The following is a 21,465-nucleotide window of genomic DNA, read 5'->3' on the forward strand; positions in this document are numbered from 1 at the left end:
TACCTGCATATTAACTACTTGTGATTCATGTATTAGAACACCTGAATTCCTCCGTGCCTTGGATTTCTGCAGTTATTTCCATTTAACTAATAATAAACTTTTTTATTCTTCCAGCAAAAGTAAACCACTTCACACATTTCCCACATTATTCTTTATCTGCCAGAAATGTGCCCACTCAATCACCCTATGTAATCTTTCTGCAAGCCCCTTATATCTTTATTCACAATGTTGTTTGCTACCTCTCCATCATGTAAAGTTGAAACTAGACCAAATAGAGTAGTAAAATTAGGAATCACTTTTCTTCACAAATAGTTGTTTCTGCTATTCTGTAACCTCCTTTGCCATCTCACCCTCCACAATGTCTCCTAATTTTTGTCATCCGTTTTTCTCTTCTCTTTTTGTCCTCCTTCACCATTTCTAGCTTATTTTTGGACATAATGATGTTGACTCATCCTATACCTGTTATATTGATAGTCTGCTATCATCCTTGATTCTTAGCAAATGGTTATTGTACACTATTTATTTTCAACAGGAGACTTTTATACTGATCGTTCTGGGCAAGTTGGGATGTCAGATCATGCTTCTGGCCAGTTTTCCATTCAAGAGGATATGTGCAAAATGAACATGTCTAAAGGAGTGTCCATGTCACTTCCATCCTCCCCACTGTTGCCACGCCAGTCGCTAAGTATGCATGCATGGACAGGCAAAAGGTCTCCAGGTATAAATGACAAATAACAGAGCAGTTGCTTACTTTTCAATAGCTGTAGAGCTACTGAATTTAGAGCTCAGTGTTTTCCTTTAACAAATGTTATTCCTGATTTTTTTTTTGGTGTTAGACCTTACATTTTGACTTCTGTTCCATTTTCTTCTATTTCTTCTGAGCATTATGTACTTGCCGTTGAAACTGTATATCACTGCTGATTCTTCAAATGAAAATCAGCTATTTTAGACACTGCCTTGTATTTTATTAATGTTCATGAGTCGTACTTTCTCCTTAAACATTCATGTCGTCTTTAGTTTGAGACTTTTAGCACAATATATTCAAGGGCATTGGTGTTTCTTAAAAACTTCTGAAAATTATATTTGTTTTCCAAAAGCAACACTTATACATGTACAGAGACTGTTGTAGAGCAACCATGATCAAAACAAATTTGTGATTTCTATTCATACAAGGTAACACCGTACCTTAGTAGAGATGAGGCATTGAGAAGGAGAGAGTCGTTCATCGTAATCTCAGATCGTGCTGGAAGTGAACCCGTGTTGTTGGCATCACTCTGCATCATAAACAGGCTATCTAGCCAACTGAGCTAACTGATATTGATGTGTAAAAATAAATAAAGTGTGAAGAGTAGGGGTGGGTGATTTTAAAAAAAAAGGTGGCAGGCTGATTGATGTATTGCTGCAGCAGTGAGTGGGAGCGGCTGGGTGTTATGATGGTCCAGATTGAATGCATGTAGCAAATGTTTACAGCTTGAGTAACCTCTGATCTGGTTTATGGATAATTACCAAGAAAAAGATAAGAGAATTTAAGTAAATTGAAGATAATTGTAAAGGAATGAGGACAGAGTGGACTGAGAACCAAGTTTAGCATATGAACGTTTGATGAACATGGCAGATGTTTAAGAAAAGAAATCATGATGTACAGCAAAGATATATTCTAATAAGGAAAGTGAATACTCGGAAGGAGATAAACTTACTATGGTTAACCAAGACAGATGATGATAGTATCAAATTGAAAGAAAAAAAGTATATAATGAGGTCAAGGTTAGTGTAAACCAGAGGACTGTTAAAATTTTAAAAGCCAACAAAGGATGACAAGAAAGAGTTGAGGGAGAAATCAACTGAGGGCATATGAGCAAGTAATATAAAAATGAACAGTATATAACTTAAAAAAAGGAAAGTGAGAGGCCTAAATGAACATATGTTCTTTCTAGAACAAGGCTGGGGAATAATAATGGAGAATCAGGAAATGACAGCAGTCGAATGAATATTTTGCATCAATCTTCACAGTAGACAAAACTAATAGCACTCAAAATACTAAATCAAAGGGTCAAATGTAGTGATATGAATGCAGTAGAATACTAGAGAAAATGTACTAGGAAAATTAATGGAGCTAAAGACCAATAATTGCTTTGGACCTTATGGATTGCCTCCTAAGATACTAAAGATTGTAGCTGTAGAGATAGTGGATGGATGTACTAATAGTAATGTTTCCAGTGTAATACCTTCATTCAAAAAAGGAGAGAGATCAAAAAAAACATAAGTAACTATAGGCCAGTTGATAGCTGATATGCCATTAGGAAAATGTTAGGATATATTGTAAAAGATGTAATAAGACACTTACATATACAGACTATAATCAAGTGGAGTCAAGATAGCTTCATCAAAAGGAAACCATGCCTGACAAATTTATTGGACTTCTTTTGAGGAGGTAAGAAGTCATATAGATAAAGGGGAAACCGTGGATGTAATTTTTTTAATGTTCAGAAGTCATTTGTTAGGATATTGCACATAAGGCCACTTGATAAGATGAGCCCATAATGTTGGGTGTGGAATGTTAGAATGGGTAGAGGACTGTTTAGCTAATAGATGGCAGAATTGGGATAAAGGGAGCAGTTTCACAGTGGCAATCTGTAACTACTAAAGTGCCATAGGGATCTGAACTAAGGCCATAATTATTTACAATATATGTGAATAACTTAGATGAGAATGTACTATCACCAAATTTGCAAATGACACACAAATAAGGTGACACAGTGGTTAGTAGTGCTGTCTCATAGCGCCAAGGACCCAGCTTTGTTTCTGGCCTTAGGCTAGAGTTTGCATGTTCTCCCTGTGTCTGTTTGAGTTTCTGCTGGGTGCTTTGGTTTCTTCCCATAGTCCAAAGATGTGCAGGTTAGGTGAATTAGTCATCCAAAATATCCTATGGTGTCCAGGGATGTATAGGCTAAGTGGGTTAGCCATGATAAATGCAGGCTTATGCAGATAGGTTGGGATAGGCTCCAGAGGACCAGTGCAAACTCGATGGGCCAAATGACTTTGTCTGCAGTGTAGGGATTCTATGTTTCTAGGTGACAAAGTAAGTGGTGAGGATAACACAATGCACAAAGGCATATAGACTGTTGAGGCACGGCTAAAGCCATGCTAGATGGAATGTATTGTTGGAAAATGTAAAGTTATGCAATTTGTTAGGAAGAACAGAAAAGCTGTATATTGTTTTGAAAGGGAATGCTCCAAGAAGGTGAAGCGAAGGGGGTCTTAGAGGTCCTTGTGCTTGAATTAAAGAGAAGAGCTACCATCCAAGTTCTGTGGGTAATAGGGAATCGTACAAAAATAAGGAAGGTTTGCCAAAACATTAGAAGGCACTAGTCATACCTGACTTTGAATACTGGGAAGAGATTTGGGCATTTTCTGTTAGGAAAGATACACTGGCTTTTGGGGACAGTCAGAGATAGTTCGCTCGATTGATCTCAGGTATGTAGGATTTCCTGGATTGGTCCGCTTGTTTGGGCTTGTACTCATTGAAGTTTAAAAGAATGAGAGGCAACCTTATTGAAACATTTTATTTTTGTGGAACTTGACAGGGTAGATGTGGAGAGCTTATTTCCCCTTTTGGGAGAGTCTCAGACCAGAGAGCACCGTATCAGAGTAAGAAGTCACCCATTTAAGACAATGAAGAATTTCTTCTCTGAGGGTTGTGAATGTGTCAAATTCCATTTCACACAGAACTGTGAAAGTTAGTTTGTTCAGTACATTGAAAACTGAGATAATCAGACCTTTTTTAAGGCGATGAAAGGGTATTGGGGGAAAAGGCAGGAAAGTATCTTAACAGTTTCACCATAACCGACTGACTGAATGGTGGAGTAGGTCATGGATGGAATGGCCAACTGGCCGTGTATATTATGGTTAAAACTGAGATGAGGAATTTAGTCTCTTGAAGGTCATGAATTTAGAAATTCTTTCCCCGAGAGAGCTGTGGATAGAAAATCTCGCGCTCTCTCGCGCTCTCTCGCGCTCTCTCGCGCTCTCTCGCGCTCTCTCGCGCTCTCTCGCGCTCTCTCGCGCTCTCTCGCGCTCTCTCGCCCTCTCGCGCTCTCTCGCGCTCTCTCGCGCTCTCCCTCTCGCGCTCTCCCTCTCGCGCTCTCTCGCGCTCTCTCGCGCTCTCCCTCTCGCGCTCTCCCTCTCGCGCTCTCTCGCGCTCTCTCGCGCTCTCCCTCTCGCGCTCTCTCTCTCTCTCTCTCTCTCTCTCTCTCTGTCTCTCTCCCTGCCCTCCCCACCTCTCTGTCTCTCTCTATCCCTCTGTCTGACTCGCTCACGCCCGCCGGCTCCCCCCTCTCGTCTCTGAATCCCCTTCTCCCCCTGCCTCCTTTTGACTTTTTCTTAGCTACTAACATTTCTGATGGAGTCACCAAATGCAAAACAATAACTCTGCTTTCTTCCCGCAGATGCTGCCAGCCCTGCTGGGTTTCTGCAGCAATTTCTGTTTTTGCCAACCTGCTTAACCTCTGCTTGTAAGACACTGCCTCCATATCAGGGGTCATTCTCCTGAACTTTCCCTAAACTGCCTCCAATGAAACAATACACCACCTTAAATAAGAGGACCAAAACTCCTCCCAGTACTGGAGATGTGAGCTCATCAACACTTTGTCCAGTTGGAGTAAGGATTCCCTACTCTTATACTCCGACTCCCTTGAATTAAGGGCCAACATTTCGTTAGCCTTCCTGATTACTTGGTGCACCTGTATGCTAGCTTTCTGAGTTTCATGCACAAGTAACCCCCAAGTATCTTTGTGTTGCCTACTTCTGCAGCTTTTTCTATATTGAAATTTTTTGTTCTCCCTTTCAAAATGAACTTCACATTTTCCGACATAATACTCCATTCGCCGACTTTACACCGATCACTATCTGTCAATAAACTGTTTGCGAGTTTTGAGAACCTTCCAGCTCAGCAAGCAAACTTACATCCAGTAAGCTGTTTATATCCTGCTTGCAACTTGCCTTTCCATCTATTTTCATCATTGCAAATTTGGTTACAGTACATTTATTCTGTTCTCTAAGTAATTTACATAACTGTGAACAGTTGAAGTCCCAGCACTGATTATTGTAGAATTCATTTAGCCAATCTGAAAAATAATCCTATATCCCCACTAGCTATTTCCTGCCTATGAGCTAATTCTCTAACTATGCCTCTAACACCATGGGCTCTTATTTTATGTCTTAATCTTTTATGAGGTACCTCATTGAATGCCTTCTGGAAATCCTTAAATGACATATCTGCTCTTTGCCCTCAATCCACTCTGATTGAGACATACTCAAAAAAAAAACTCCTAGTCAGCCACAATTTCACTTTCATGAAGCAGTGCTAACTCTGCTTGATTAGGTTATGATTTTCCAACTGCTTTGCTATTACTTTCTTAATAATTGCTTGCAAAACTTTTCCAACAACAGATGTTAGGCCAGTCAGCCTTTACCCACTGTTATCGACCAGGCAAACCCTTAACATATAGTAAAAGATAGCCTCGACCCAAACTACTTATTTTAAAGGCAAGTGCCAGATGTGGCATTCTGGATGCAAATTGATTGGTCAAACTGTCGTATTTGAAGCAAAACATACTTTATTCATGAGCTATAGTTAAAATATAAACAAAAGAAAGAAAAAAATTTGAATGCTTAACAAAATAATAGTTTATTTAACTCCAGAATAGTAACTGTTCCAAAATAGTAACATCCCATGAGCTCATTCTTGGCAAAGGCAAGGTTTGTAAAATAGATTGTCAAATGCAGTTCTAGCAGCAGGAAGAGAACCTCCAGCTTTTAACTGAAACAGAGAGATAAAAACCAGTTTCCACATCCAGCTTCAAGACCCAGCAGCAACTACTACTAAAAAAGAGCTAAAAATCTTGGCTTTGGGGGAGCTTGCCCCAACTGTTTCAGGCTGCTATTGTTTTAACCTTTTAAAAAAATCCCAAGGCCTCACAAGCTGTTTACTTTATTGGATTCAAATAGACAGCTTATCACCTCTATCTTAAAACTTCTCTCAAAACAAAAAGGATAAAGTACATCTCTTAAAGTGGCAGTTTTCCAATTCTCTGATACTTTTCCAGAGTTCAAGGATTTTTGGAAAAGTCCAATCAATGGATTCATTATTTCTGTAGCTACTACGTTTAAGGTCTTAGGATGCAAGCTAGGAGGGCCAATGTACTTATCTGCCTTTATCCCAAATAGTTTGTATAATACTATTTCAGTGATGGTTACGGTGCTTCATTCTTCCCCCATATTCATTACTTTTAACGGGATGTTCGCAGTATCTTCCACTGTAAAGTGCATTCAGAAGTGGACGCAATAGCGTATGCTGTGGTGGTTAGACTGAGAGTTTTAAAGTTGGTGTTTTTAGGATGGTGTAGAGAATATAGGTTGCAAGCAGTTTGCTTCAAACTTGTTCATTTACTTCTTAGATACAAGAGAGTTGTGTACCAAAGATACCTAATCAGCCCTTGGATGCAAGGCTGATGTGATTCGCATTGGTGTGAAGATAGAAACTTTTCCCCTATCAAAACCAGAGATGCCTGAAAAGTCTGAGACAAGGGCCTTCAGCTGAGATCTTTGATACAGGAAGCAGTAAGAGATGAAAAATCTTTATGGTTCACAGTGCAGGGCTGTGGTGGAAGTTCAGTTCTGGATTCAACAGACCAGATTTACGAGGATTTCAGTGCATTTTGAAGAGTTGGTTAGCTTGTGCTGCGTGGAGAATCACCAGGAATAGTCTCTCCGTGAAAGATATTTATTTATTTAAAAGCTATTAGGTTTGGTTATTAAAGGAATGGAAGCTAGTTCTCAGAAGTTGAAAATCACTTTGTACTGGGTCCAGGAATATCAAATGTCTAATTATGTAAAGTATGCCCATGAAATGGATTTTTTTGGCTCCGTTAAAAGTAAAAGGGAAGCTTTCTATTCTGTAGTTTGAAATGTATCTTGCCGACAAAAAATAGTGTTTGTTTGGTAATACTTTTCGTGTGATTGTTACAATTGTTAAACACATTTTTTTAAAAGAAAGCGGGAAAAATAGTAGATCTGAACTTAGCCAGGTCATCTTTTGGAACTTTAAGGTCAAAAGTGGAATTGAACTGTGCTTCACTCATTGTTGACCTTTGGCAAAGCAAAACTGTTTAGAGAGAGAAAATGGATTTGTTGCTTTTTGCTAAAGAAACTGGTGGAAAACGTATTAAAACTACAGTTCGCCTAACAAAATTTGGACTGTTACTTACTGTTTTGCCACAGGTTGGGTACTGGTGCTGAAAGGAGACTCTCAAAAAGCCGACAGAAAAATATCTCTCGGGAAAGTAAAAATGCTTGCAGTTGGTGGAAATTTGCAAGAATGTATTCTCTTTTTCTCGCTCACTCTTGCTCGCTTGCTCTTTCACTCATTATCTTGCATTTGCTTTCTTGCATTCTCTCGCGCAGTCTCGCGCAGTCTCGCGCAGTCTCGCGCAGTCTCGCGCAGTCTCGCGCAGTCCCGCGCTCTCCCCGCGAGTCTCGCGCAGTCTCGCGCAGTCTCGCGCAGTCTCGCGCAGTCTCGCGCAGTCTCGCGCAGTCTCGCGCAGTCTCGCGCAGTCTCGCGCAGTCTCGCGCAGTCTCGCGCAGTCTCGCGCAGTCTCGCGCAGTCTCGCGCAGTCTCGCGCAGTCTCGCGCAGTCTCGCGCAGTCTCGCGCAGTCTCGCGCAGTCTCGCGCATTCTCGCTGTCTCTCGCTGTCTCTCGCTGTCTCTCGCTGTCTCTCGCTGTCTCGCGCTGTCTCGCGCTGTCTCGCGCTGTCTCGCGCTGTCTCGCGCTGTCTCGCGCTGTCTCGCGCTGTCTCGCGCTGTCTCGCGCTGTCTCGCGCTGTCTCGCGCTGTCTCGCGCTGTCTCGCGCTGTCTCGCGCTGTCTCGCGCTGTCTCGCGCTGTCTCGCGCTGTCTCGCGCTGTCTCGCGCTGTCTCGCGCTGTCTCGCGCTGTCTCGCGCTGTCTCGCGCTGTCTCGCGCTGTCTCGCGCTGTCTCGCGCTGTCTCGCGCTGTCTCGCGCTGTCTCGCGCTGTCTCGCGCTGTCTCGCGCTGTCTCGCGCTGTCTCGCGCTGTCTCGCGCTGTCTCGCGCTGTCTCGCGCTGTCTCGCGCTGTCTCGCGCTGTCTCGCGCTGTCTCGCGCTGTCTCGCGCTGTCTCGCGCTGTCTCGCGCTGTCTCGCGCTGTCTCGCGCTGTCTCGCGCTGTCTCGCGCTGTCTCGCGCTGTCTCGCGCTGTCTCGCGCTGTCTCGCGCTGTCTCGCGCTGTCTCGCGCTGTCTCGCGCTGTCTCGCGCTGTCTCGCGCTGTCTCGCGCTGTCTCGCGCTGTCTCGCGCTGTCTCGCGCTGTCTCGCGCTGTCTCGCGCTGTCTCGCGCTGTCTCGCGCTGTCTCGCGCTGTCTCGCGCTGTCTCGCGCTGTCTCGCGCTGTCTCGCGCTGTCTCGCGCTGTCTCGCGCTGTCTCGCGCTGTCTCGCGCTGTCTCGCGCTGTCTCGCGCTGTCTCGCGCTGTCTCGCGCTGTCTCGCGCTGTCTCGCGCTGTCTCGCGCTGTCTCGCGCTGTCTCGCGCTGTCTCGCGCTGTCTCGCGCTGTCTCGCGCTGTCTCGCGCTGTCTCGCGCTGTCTCGCGCTGTCTCGCGCTGTCTCGCGCTGTCTCGCGCTGTCTCGCGCTGTCTCGCGCTGTCTCGCGCTGTCTCGCGCTGTCTCGCGCTGTCTCGCGCTGTCTCGCGCTGTCTCGCGCTGTCTCGCGCTGTCTCGCGCTGTCTCGCGCTGTCTCGCGCTGTCTCGCGCTGTCTCGCGCTGTCTCGCGCTGTCTCGCGCTGTCTCGCGCTGTCTCGCGCTGTCTCGCGCTGTCTCGCGCTGTCTCGCGCTGTCTCGCGCTGTCTCGCGCTGTCTCGCGCTGTCTCGCGCTGTCTCGCGCTGTCTCGCGCTGTCTCGCGCTGTCTCGCGCTGTCTCGCGCTGTCTCGCGCTGTCTCGCGCTGTCTCGCGCTGTCTCGCGCTGTCTCGCGCTGTCTCGCGCTGTCTCGCGCTGTCTCGCGCTGTCTCGCGCTGTCTCGCGCTGTCTCGCGCTGTCTCGCGCTGTCTCGCGCTGTCTCGCGCTGTCTCGCGCTGTCTCGCGCTGTCTCGCGCTGTCTCGCGCTGTCTCGCGCTGTCTCGCGCTGTCTCGCGCTGTCTCGCGCTGTCTCGCGCTGTCTCGCGCTGTCTCGCGCTGTCTCGCGCTGTCTCGCGCTGTCTCGCGCTGTCTCGCGCTGTCTCGCGCTGTCTCGCGCTGTCTCGCGCTGTCTCGCGCTGTCTCGCGCTGTCTCGCGCTGTCTCGCGCTGTCTCGCGCTGTCTCGCGCTGTCTCGCGCTGTCTCGCGCTGTCTCGCGCTGTCTCGCGCTGTCTCGCGCTGTCTCGCGCTGTCTCGCGCTGTCTCGCGCTGTCTCGCGCTGTCTCGCGCTGTCTCGCGCTGTCTCGCGCTGTCTCGCGCTGTCTCGCGCTGTCTCGCGCTGTCTCGCGCTGTCTCGCGCTGTCTCGCGCTGTCTCGCGCTGTCTCGCGCTGTCTCGCGCTGTCTCGCGCTGTCTCGCGCTGTCTCGCGCTGTCTCGCGCTGTCTCGCGCTGTCTCGCGCTGTCTCGCGCTGTCTCGCGCTGTCTCGCGCTGTCTCGCGCTGTCTCGCGCTGTCTCGCGCTGTCTCGCGCTGTCTCGCGCTGTCTCGCGCTGTCTCGCGCTGTCTCGCGCTGTCTCGCGCTGTCTCGCGCTGTCTCGCGCTGTCTCGCGCTGTCTCGCGCTGTCTCGCGCTGTCTCGCGCTGTCTCGCGCTGTCTCGCGCTGTCTCGCGCTGTCTCGCGCTGTCTCGCGCTGTCTCGCGCTGTCTCGCGCTGTCTCGCGCTGTCTCGCGCTGTCTCGCGCTGTCTCGCGCTGTCTCGCGCTGTCTCGCGCTGTCTCGCGCTGTCTCGCGCTGTCTCGCGCTGTCTCGCGCTGTCTCGCGCTGTCTCGCGCTGTCTCGCGCTGTCTCGCGCTGTCTCGCGCTGTCTCGCGCTGTCTCGCGCTGTCTCGCGCTGTCTCGCGCTGTCTCGCGCTGTCTCGCGCTGTCTCGCGCTGTCTCGCGCTGTCTCGCGCTGTCTCGCGCTGTCTCGCGCTGTCTCGCGCTGTCTCGCGCTGTCTCGCGCTGTCTCGCGCTGTCTCGCGCTGTCTCGCGCTGTCTCGCGCTGTCTCGCGCTGTCTCGCGCTGTCTCGCGCTGTCTCGCGCTGTCTCGCGCTGTCTCGCGCTGTCTCGCGCTGTCTCGCGCTGTCTCGCGCTGTCTCGCGCTGTCTCGCGCTGTCTCGCGCTGTCTCGCGCTGTCTCGCGCTGTCTCGCGCTGTCTCGCGCTGTCTCGCGCTGTCTCGCGCTGTCTCGCGCTGTCTCGCGCTGTCTCGCGCTGTCTCGCGCTGTCTCGCGCTGTCTCGCGCTGTCTCGCGCTGTCTCGCGCTGTCTCGCGCTGTCTCGCGCTGTCTCGCGCTGTCTCGCGCTGTCTCGCGCTGTCTCGCGCTGTCTCGCGCTGTCTCGCGCTGTCTCGCGCTGTCTCGCGCTGTCTCGCGCTGTCTCGCGCTGTCTCGCGCTGTCTCGCGCTGTCTCGCGCTGTCTCGCGCTGTCTCGCGCTGTCTCGCGCTGTCTCGCGCTGTCTCGCGCTGTCTCGCGCTGTCTCGCGCTGTCTCGCGCTGTCTCGCGCTGTCTCGCGCTGTCTCGCGCTGTCTCGCGCTGTCTCGCGCTGTCTCGCGCTGTCTCGCGCTGTCTCGCGCTGTCTCGCGCTGTCTCGCGCTGTCTCGCGCTGTCTCGCGCTGTCTCGCGCTGTCTCGCGCTGTCTCGCGCTGTCTCGCGCTGTCTCGCGCTGTCTCGCGCTGTCTCGCGCTGTCTCGCGCTGTCTCGCGCTGTCTCGCGCTGTCTCGCGCTGTCTCGCGCTGTCTCGCGCTGTCTCGCGCTGTCTCGCGCTGTCTCGCGCTGTCTCGCGCTGTCTCGCGCTGTCTCGCGCTGTCTCGCGCTGTCTCGCGCTGTCTCGCGCTGTCTCGCGCTGTCTCGCGCTGTCTCGCGCTGTCTCGCGCTGTCTCGCGCTGTCTCGCGCTGTCTCGCGCTGTCTCGCGCTGTCTCGCGCTGTCTCGCGCTGTCTCGCGCTGTCTCGCGCTGTCTCGCGCTGTCTCGCGCTGTCTCGCGCTGTCTCGCGCTGTCTCGCGCTGTCTCGCGCTGTCTCGCGCTGTCTCGCGCTGTCTCGCGCTGTCTCGCGCTGTCTCGCGCTGTGTCTTCTCCCCCTCTCTGCCTGTCTCCTCCCCCTCTCCCCGTACAAGGCAGTGCTCGAGAACTGAGTTTTGTTTGACTGCAGTGTTCCTACTGAAATTACTTAACAATTTTTAATCAGTTTAGGTACTGTGGTTTACTTGTATTTTGTGGACAGCACCTGAACTAAACTTTGATACTACCGAATACATGTTTATCCACAAAATGATTGTGATTGGAAAAAAATCTGTAAGAAAATAACAGGGAAGGAATTCTTTTCCCTTATACAGGCCCAATCCGGAAGCTGAAGTATGTGGAAAGCCCTAAAGTTCCAGAAGATGACGTAATGACCTCAGCTTTGGTCAAGTTGGCACCGAAAACAGATGTTTCCCAGTTAGCACAAAATGGTGAGTGTACCCATCATCTTTACTTTTTTTAATTTTGTAAAAGGTACATGATTGGAGGTGCGACAGCTCGAATATACTTATGGTGGGGAAAAGAATTTGTTGGTGCATTAAAGGCCCTTTAGAATTCTGTTCCCATTCTGTATGATTTGACAAAAGAATGCCCCAATGAAACTTGTATAAAATCATTAGATGCTGTGGAATGTACTTGATGACGTTGCCACCTTCATGGCAAAGTGTTCAGAGACAGGGTCATTAAGTATTTTTAAGACCAAGGTGGATAGATTCTGATTGGGCAGGAGAATCAAGGGATATCGTGAGTAGATGTGTAATTTGACACTCAAGCAGGCCAGCCATGATCTTATTGAATAGTGGAGCAGGCCGAAAAGCCCAAGTAAGACCACATGATGTTGGTCATAGAAGTAGGCCATTCGGCTCACTGAGTCTGCTCTGCTATTCAGTTGGTCATGGCATTGATTTTACAGACTATGTCCCAGGCACCACCATCACCATCCCTGGATATGCCCTGTCCCATCAACAGGACATACTCAGCAGATGCGGCAGCACAGTGGTATGCAGCCAGGAGGGAGTTCCCCTGAGAATCCTCAGCATTGACTATGGACCTCCATGAAGTCTCAGGGGTTTAGGTTAAACATGGGCATGGTTACCTTTTGATTACTATGTAGTGTCCTCCCTTGGCAGATGAATCTGTACTCTTCCAGGTTGAACTGCACTTGAAGGAAGCAGTGAGAATGGGAAGGGTGTAAATGTACTCTGGATGGGGAATTTCAATATCAGACACCAAAAGTGACTCAGTAGTAGCACTATTGATTGAGCCAGTCAGGTCCTGAAGGACATAGATGCTAGACTGCGTCTGCAGCAGGTGAGGAAGGAACCAGCGAGAGGGAAAAATATATTTGACTTCATCCTTCCCAAGTAGCAGGCTGCAGTTGCATCTACCTCTGACAGTATTGGCAAGAGTGACCACCCCACAGTCCATAGAGGGATGAAGTCTCACCATCACATTGATAATGCCCTGCATCCTGTTGTGTGGGGTACAATCATTGCTAAATGGGGATGGACTTCGAACAGATCGAGCAACTCAAGATGCGACGTCCATGAGACACTGTGTCATCAACAACAGCTCAATTTTACTGCAGCACAATCTGTAATCTCATGACTCAGCATATCCCTCACTGAACCTCCATTGCCATCAAGCCAGGCGATCAACCCTGGTTCGAATGAGATAGCAGGAAGGCATGCTCAGAGCAGCACCAGGCATACCTGAAAATGAGAAGTCAGCCGAATGAAGCCATCAATAGGACTACTTAGACGCGGAACAGCATAAGCAGCAACTGATAGACAGAGTGAAGTGATCCCGCAACCAACAAATCAGATCTAAGCTCTGCAGTCCTGCCACATCCAATTGTGAATTGTGTTGGACAGTTGAATATCTTTGGAGGTGGACTCATCTCTACAAATATCCCCATCCTCACATCAGTGCACAAGACAAGACTGGCGCTTTCGCAGCACTTTTCAGCCAGAGGTGTTGAATGGATGATTTATCTTGACCTCGTCCAGTGGACCCCAGCATTACAGATGCCAGTCTTCAGCCAGTTCAATTCACTCCACTTGATATCAAGAAACAGTCGGGGGGCTGGATACTGCAAAGGCTATAGGCTGTGACATTTCCGCAATAGAACTGAAGGCATGTCCTCCAGAACTTGCTGCTCCAGTACATTTATAACACTGGCATCTACCTGACAATGTTGAAAATTGCCCAAATATGTTCAGAAATAACAGGACCAATCCAACCCAGCATATTACTGCCCCATCAGTCTAATCTTGATCATCAAAAGAGATGGAAGGTGTCATCAACAGTGCTATCAAGCACCATGCGCTCAGCAATAACCTACTCAGTGACGCCCAGTTTGGGTTCCGCCAAAGCCATCAGCTCCTGACGTCATTACATGGACAAAAGAACTGAATTCCAGAGGTGAGGTGAGAGTGAGTCTTCGACATCAAGCTCGCTTTCAAATGTTTGTGGCATAAAGGAGCCCTTGCAAAACTGGAATAAACGGGTGTCAGGGGGCAAATTCTCTGGTGGTTGGAGTCACATCTGGCGCACACACACATGGTTGTGGTTGTTGGAGGTCAGTCATCTCCTCTGCAGGAGTTCCTCTGCAGGTTCATGTCCGAGGCCAAATTACTTCAGCTGTGTCATCAATGACCTTCCCTCTGTCGTATTGTCAGAAGTGAGGATGCTGCCTGATGATTGTATAATATTCAGCACTATTTGCAACTCCTCTGGTACTGAAACTGTCCATGTTCAAATGAAACAAGTTGTGAACCATGTCCAGGCTTTGCTGACAAGTGGCAATTAACATTCGTGTCACACAGGCTCTGATCATCAGCAATAAGAGAGAATCTAACCACTGCTCCTTGACATTCAGTGGTGTTAGCATCAATTAATCCTCCACTATCGCTTCCTTGGGGTTATCATTAACCAGAAACTCAATTGTGTTCACCACATAAACACTGGCTACAAGAGTAGGTCAGAGGCTAGGAATACTGCGGCAATTAATTCATCTGATTCTTTAAAGCTTGTCCATCATCTACAAGTCACAAGTCAGGACTCCCCACTTCCCTGCATGAGTGCAGCTCTGACAATACTCAAGAACCTTGATACCATCCAGGCCAAAGCAGCCCTTTTGATTGGCACTGCATCCAGAATCATCCACTCCCTCCGCCACTGATGCTCAATAGCAGTAGTGCATGCTATCAACAAGATGAATTGCAGAAATTCACCAGAGATCCTCAGACAGCTCTTTCCAAACCCCGACCACTTTTACCTTGAAGGACAGGGGCAGCTGATACATAGAAAGATCACCATCTGCAAGTTATCTACCAAGCCACTCATCATCCTGACTTAGAAATATATTGTTGTTCCTTCACTGTCGCTGCGTCAAAATCCTGGAATTACCTCCCGAATGGCATGGTAGGTCCATCCACAGCAGGTGAAATACTGCAGTTCACGAAGGCAGCTCACCACCAGCTTCTAAAGGGCAACTTGGGATGTGAAAAAAAAATGCTGGCCAGACAGCGACACACTTCTCCCACAAAAAAAAATTTGATCATCTTTAACTCCTTTTTCTTATCCTTATAACACTTAATTTGTTTGCTAAAAATCTCTGTCTCAACCTTGAACAAACTTTACAAGTCAGCCCAGTGAACAATTCCAGTGATTCATACTTTCCGAAAGCATAAATGCTGCCTCTTCTGGTCAACCCTTTACTCTGAGATGATGCCCTTTATCCTAGACTCTTCCTCAAGGAGAAATAAGCTCTCCATATCTTTCCTGTGAAGTTTGAAGGCTCTTAAATAAATCAGTATTTCCTTTTCGTTCTTCTCAACACCATGGAGTTCAAGCCCAACTTACTCAAACTCTCGTTAATAAGAAAATCCCCGCTTATCTGGAATCGTATCATAGTGAACCTTCTCTGGACTGTCTCCAATGTATGTTTATCTTTCCTTCAAGAAACGGACCAAAACTGTTCACATTATTCCTGGCATAATCTTTGGTGTATCTCTGCTCCTATTTTATATGTTTGTTTGCGTTACGATCTAATTCTGTCATATAATTCCTTCAGCAAGCAGCTGTACGTAATGAGATCGTGGTTCACAGAATTTAGCCTTTTCTCTGACACATTTTGCTTCAGGCCAGGCTTGCTTGTTGGGAGAGTGGTAAGAAAGAATTGGTGCTTAGGATATCTATTGAAATATGTTTCAGTTCTAGCGGGTGTGCTGTACATATTTGTAAGAGAATTATTAGGGACAGCATGGTGACTCGGTGGTTAGCACTGCTGCCTCTCAGTGCTTGGGACCTGGGTTCAATTCATGCCTTGGGCGACTGTTTGTACAGAGTTTACACATTCACCTCGTGTACATGTGGGTTTCCTCCCACAGTCCAAAAATGTGCCGATTAGGTGGATTGATCATAGTTTTCAGGGATGTGCAGGCTCGATGGATTAGGCATGGCAAATGCAAGGTTACAGAGAGAGGACAGGGGCATGGGTCTGGTGGGATCCTCTTTGGAGGGTTAGTGTCAACTTTATGGGCCAAAATGGCCTGCTTCCTGTAGAGACTCTATGATTACTTTGATTTATGGATTATATCTTATTGTATAATGGTTTGTTGTTACCCATTTTGAATATTAACCTTGCTATGCATTTTTATGTGGAAAAATAATTGCTGAGTTTTACCTTGAACAGTTGAAAACTGCAGGAGGTTGAACTGTGAAACGGACATTGAAAACACGATGACCATAGTTTTCATTTGGTGAATGATCTGGTTTGAATTTGTTTTAGTGTGAAGTAGCTTTTTTCTAGTGTAAGTTACTTCCACGTTAGACTGCAGAATTAGCTATTTTATGCTCTGATGGGTACACACATGAGCAGAGAGAATATCTTAATGGGGCGAGTTTGCAAATTCTGATGTGCAGCAGGATCTAGATGTCCTGGTGCATAAATTGACAAAAGCTTTGTAAGCAGGCACAGCAAGTAAATACGAAAGCTGGTGGAATTTTGTCATTTATTGCAAGGGGATTTGAATGCATAAGTAAACAAATTATGTTTCAGTTTATACAGAGCTGGTGACGTTGGAGTATGTGAAGTATTGGTCACCTTACTTAAGGAAGCAATTCAGAGAAGATTAATGGATAAAACATACTGAAGTCATTGCCTTATGGCCAGATTTATATCCACTGTTGTTTAGAAGAGTAAGATATTGTGCTCAACACCCATGCCCAAATGTTTTATATTTATCAGAAAAAGCAAGAATCCGAACACTGATCCCTTAGGAACACCATTTTCAACACGTCCCCAATCTGAGAAATGTCATTTATACCTATTCTCTGTTAGCTTTTGTCTTTTAGGCAACTTATAATCTATGGTATCAAGGTCCCATCAATCCCATGCATTTCTGATTTGATAATCAACCTGCCATATGGCACTAAATCAAATGCTTTCTGAAAGCCTAAATATACAACATCCACAGCACTATCCTCATCCATTGCCTGTTACGTTGCCAAAGAACTCAGTTGAACTTGTCAGGCATGACCTGCCATTGACAGAGCCATGTTGAGTGTCTAGTATTAACTTAGTTTTGTCTGTGTACAATCTTGTCTTGTACTATGGCCTCCATCAATTTTCCAACTATTGATGCCAAGCTGACAGGTTTGTAGTTTCCTGGGTTATCCTTTACCTCTTGAACAATGGTATCACATTTGCAATCCGCTAGTCCCCTGGGACCAATCTCATGTGTTTAGACATGGTTGGAAAATTACTTGAATGGCTCTGCGATTTGCTTGCTTACCTCTCTCGGTAATCTAGGATGCATTCCGTCTGGACCTGGCAATTTCTTACCTGGGGAATGACAGTTCTGTGGCTTTAAGAGGTGTATTTTGTCCTGGTTTCTTTTAAGAAAAAGATTGAACGAAAGGTGCAGAGCAGGCTGGCAACATAAATAGCCTGCGAGGCCTTGGGTTTTTTTAAAATTGGAACAATAGAAGCAGCCTGGATGAGTATGACTAGCTGTCTCAGACCAGGATTTCTACTTTTTTTTAAAGCTTTTAGATTTAGCAGAAGCTGCTGGAGTTTTGAAGAAGTAGAAACTATTTTCCCCCTTCTGTCGGTTACAGTTAGAAGCTGTTTTTTTCCCCTACTGCAGATGTTCCATGTGAGAAAATCTAATTTCTGAATTTACCTGTTTGCCAAGGGGTCACAGAGTCATAGAGATGTACAGCATGGAAACAGACCCTTCAGTCCAGCTCGTCCATGCTGACCAGATATCCCAACCCAATCTAGTCCCACCTGCCAGCACCTGGCCTATAACCCTCCAAACCCTTCCTATTCATATATGCAATTGTACCATCCCCCACCACTTCCTTTGGCAGCTCATTCCGTACACGTACCACCCTCTGTGTGAAAAAGTTGCCCCTTAGGTCTCTTTTATATCTTTTTCCTCTCACCCTAAACCAATGCCCTCTAGTTCTGGACTCCCCCACCCCAGGGAAAATTCTTGGCCTATTTATCCTATCCATGCCCCTCATAATTTTATAAGCCTCTATAAGGTCACCCCTCAGCCTCCAACGCTCCAGGGAAAACAGCCCCAGCCTGTTCTAGGACCTGACCATAAAGTGTATAAGTCCTGCTAAGATTTGCTTTCCCAAAATGCAGCACCTCGTTTAGCTGAATTAAACTCCATCTGCCACTTCTCAGCCCATTGGCCCAAGATCCTGTTGTAATCTGAGGTAACTCTCTTCGCTGTCCACTATACCTCCAATTTTGGTGTCATCTGCAAACTTAGTAACTGTACCTCTTATGCTCACATTCAAATCATTTATGTAAATGACAAAAAGTAGAGGACCCAGCATCGATCCTTGTGGCACTCCACTGGTCACAGGTCTCCAGTCTGAAAAACAACCCTCCACCACCACCCTCTGTCTTCTACCTTTGAGCCAGTTCTGTATTCAAATGGCTAGTTCTCCCTGTATTCCATGAGATCTAACCTTGCTAATCAGTCTCCCATGGGGAACCTTGTTGAACGCCTTACTGAAGTCCATATAGGTCACATCGAATGCTCTGCCCTCATCAATCCTCTTTGTTACTTCAAAAAAACTCAATCAAGTTTGTGAGACATGATTTCCCACACACAAAGCCATGTTGACAATCCCTAATCAGTACATCCTGTCCCTCAGGATTCCCTCCAACAACTTGCCCACCACAGAGGTCAGGCTCACCGGTCTATAGTTCTCTGGCTTGTCTTTACCGCCCTTCTTAAACAGTGGCACCATGTTTGCCAATCTCCAGTCTTCTGGTACCTCACCTATGATTATCGATGATACAAATATCTCGGCAAGAGGCCCAGCAATCACTTCTCTGGCTTCCCACGGAGTTCTTGGGTGCACCTGATCCTGGAGATTTATCCACCTTTAACCATTTCAAGACATCCAGCACTTCCTCCTCTGGACATTTTGCAAGATGTCACCATCTATTTCCCTACAGTCTATATCTTCCATATCCTTTTCCACAGTAAATACTGATGCAAAATATTCATTTAGTATCTCCCCCATTTTCTGTGGCTCCACACAAAGGCCACCTTGCTGATCTTTCAGGGGTCCTATTCTCTCCCTAGTTACCCTTTTGTCCTTCATATATTTGTGAAAACCCTTTGGCTTCTCCCTAATTCTATTTGCCAAAGCTATCTCATGTCCTCTTTTTGCCCTTCTGATTTCCCTCTTTAGTATACTCCTACTTCCTTTATACTCTTCTAAAGATTCACTCGATCTATTCTGTCTATGTCTGACATATGCCTCCTTTTTCTTAACCAAACACTCAATTTCTTTAGTCATCCAGCATTCTCTATACCTACCAGCCTTCCCTTTCACCCTGACAGAAATATACTTTCTCTGGATTCTTGTTATCTCATTTCTGAAGGCTTACCATTTTCCAGCCATCCCTTTACCTGTGAACATCTGCCTCCAATCAGCTTTTGAAAGTTCTTGCCTAATACCGTCAAAATTGGCCTTTCTCCAATTAAGAACTTCAACTTTTAGATCTGGTCTATCCTTTACCATCACGATTTTAAAACGAATAGAATTATGGTCGCTGGCCCCAAAGTGCTCCCCAACTGACACCTCAGTCACCTGCCCTGCCTTATTTCCCAAGAGCAGGTCAAGGTTTGCACCTTCTCTAGTAGGAACATCCACATACTGAATCAGAAAATTGTCTTATAAACACTTAAGAAATTCCTGTCCATCTAAACCTTTAACACAAGGCAGTCCCATTCGATGCTTGGAAGTTAAAATCCCCTACCATAACCACCCTATTATTTTTACAGATAGCTGAGATCTCCTTACAAGTTTGTTTCTCAATTTCCCTCTGACTATTAGGAGGTCTATAATATAATCCCAATAAGGTAATCATCCCTTTCTTATTTCTCAGTTCCATCCAAATAACTTCCCTGGATGTATATCCGGGACTATTCTCCCTCAGTACAGCTGTAATGCTATCCCTTATCAAAAATGCCACTCCCCCTCCTCTCTTCCCTCCCTTTCTGTCCTTCCTGTAGCACTTGTATCCTGGAACATTAAGCTGCCAGTCATGCCCATCTCTGAGCCATGTTTCCGTAATTCTATGATATCCCAGTCCCATATTGCTAACCATGCCCTGAGTTTATCTACCTTTCCTGTTAGGCCCCTTGCATTGAAATAAATGCAATTTAGTAGTCCTACCTTGTCCCTGCTTGCCCTGACTGTTTGACTCACTTCTGTTCTCAACTGTACCAGTCTCAGATTGATCTCTTTCTTCACTATCTCCCTGGGTCCCACCCCCCCACCTTACCAGTTTAAATCCTCCCAAGCAGTTCTAGCAAATTTCCCTGCCAGTATATTAGTCCCCTTCCAATTTAGTTGCAATCTGTCCTCCTTGTACAGGTCACTTCTACCCCAAAAGAGATTCCAATGATCCAAAAATGTGAATCCTTCTACCAAACACCAGCTCCTCAGCCATGCATTCATCCGCTCTATCCTCCTATTCCTGCCCTCACTAGCTCATAGCTCTGGGAATAATCCAGATATTACTACCCTTGAGGACCTCCTTTTTAAATTTCTGCCTTACTCTGTAATCTCCCTTCAGAATCTGAACCATTTCCCTTCCTATGTCATTGGTTCCAATGTGGACAATGACCTCTTGCTGGCCACTCTCCCCCGTGAGAACATTCTGCACCCTCTCTGAGACATCCTTGATGCTGGCACCAGGGAAACAATACACCATTTTGCTTTTTCGCTGCTGGCCACAGAAACATCTGTCTGTTCCTCGGACTACAGACTCCCCTCAGACAATTGATCTCTTGGAAGCAGATGTACCCCTCATTGCATTGGAGCCAGTCTCAATACCAGAAACTTGGCTGTTTGTGCTACATTCCCCTGAGAATCCATCACCCCCTACATTTTCCAAAACAGCATACCTGTTTGAAGTGGGTGTATCCACAGAAGATTCCTGCCCTAGGTGCCTACCTCTCTTGCCCTTCCTGGAGTTAACTCATCTATGTGACTGTATCTGAGACTTTCCCCCCTTCCTATAAGTGCCATCCATCACATACTGTTGCTGTTGCAAATTCCTCATTGCTTCTAACTGCCTCTCCAACCGATCCATTCGATCTGATAAGATTCGCATCCAACAGCATTTATGGCAAATGTAGTCCATAAACTCTCTTTAAACTCCCACATCTGACAAGATGTACATATCATTGCAAAGGCCATGTTTGCCCCTTCACAATCTACAGACCCAGAAAATAACACCATCTTATTCCTCTACAATTCATTGCCCCAGGTTAAATGAATAATTATGGCATGTTTTAAGTTTAATCAAGAGACTTATCTCCAAAAACATATAATCAAGAAAGAGCCCACTGTACTCACTACTGCAGCCTTTGTATTGGACAGATTAAAACAACGATTAACTTATGTGATTCTGTGTTGTGAACTTTGCCCAAACCAGTTCCTCCAAGATTAGTTGTGAAATTCACTGTTTGTTAATTTTCCCAGACGTACTCCGATGTCCAGCGATACATGTAAAGGCAGTAACTGTGCAGGTTCTCTCTCTCTTTTTCTCTTTCTCTTTTTCTCTCTCTCCCTCTCCCTCTCTCTCCCTCTCTCCCTCTCCCTCTCTCCTCCTACTCTCTTTCCCCTCTCTCTCCCTCACCCCTAGTAGTTCTCACTCTCCCTTTCCACCCACCACATTCT

At 46.7% G+C, this 21,465-nt stretch overlaps 1 protein-coding gene across 2 annotated transcripts in view; it reads left to right on the top strand.

The window, feature by feature from the left end:
• tanc1b (tetratricopeptide repeat, ankyrin repeat and coiled-coil containing 1b) overlaps nucleotides 1-21,465 on the top strand; it is a 201,023-nt gene that overhangs the window by 10,250 nt on the left and 169,308 nt on the right. For both annotated transcript variants that reach the window (XM_043693814.1, XM_043693815.1), the window contains exons 3-4: nucleotides 533-718; nucleotides 11,547-11,663. In XM_043693814.1, coding sequence (XP_043549749.1) covers nucleotides 533-718; nucleotides 11,547-11,663 — 303 coding nt within the window. The remainder of the gene's footprint in view (nucleotides 1-532; nucleotides 719-11,546; nucleotides 11,664-21,465) is intronic.

The sequence above is a fragment of the Chiloscyllium plagiosum genome, chromosome 7 (genome assembly GCF_004010195.1).
Source record: "Chiloscyllium plagiosum isolate BGI_BamShark_2017 chromosome 7, ASM401019v2, whole genome shotgun sequence".
NCBI classification, from domain to species: Eukaryota; Metazoa; Chordata; class Chondrichthyes; order Orectolobiformes; family Hemiscylliidae; genus Chiloscyllium; species Chiloscyllium plagiosum.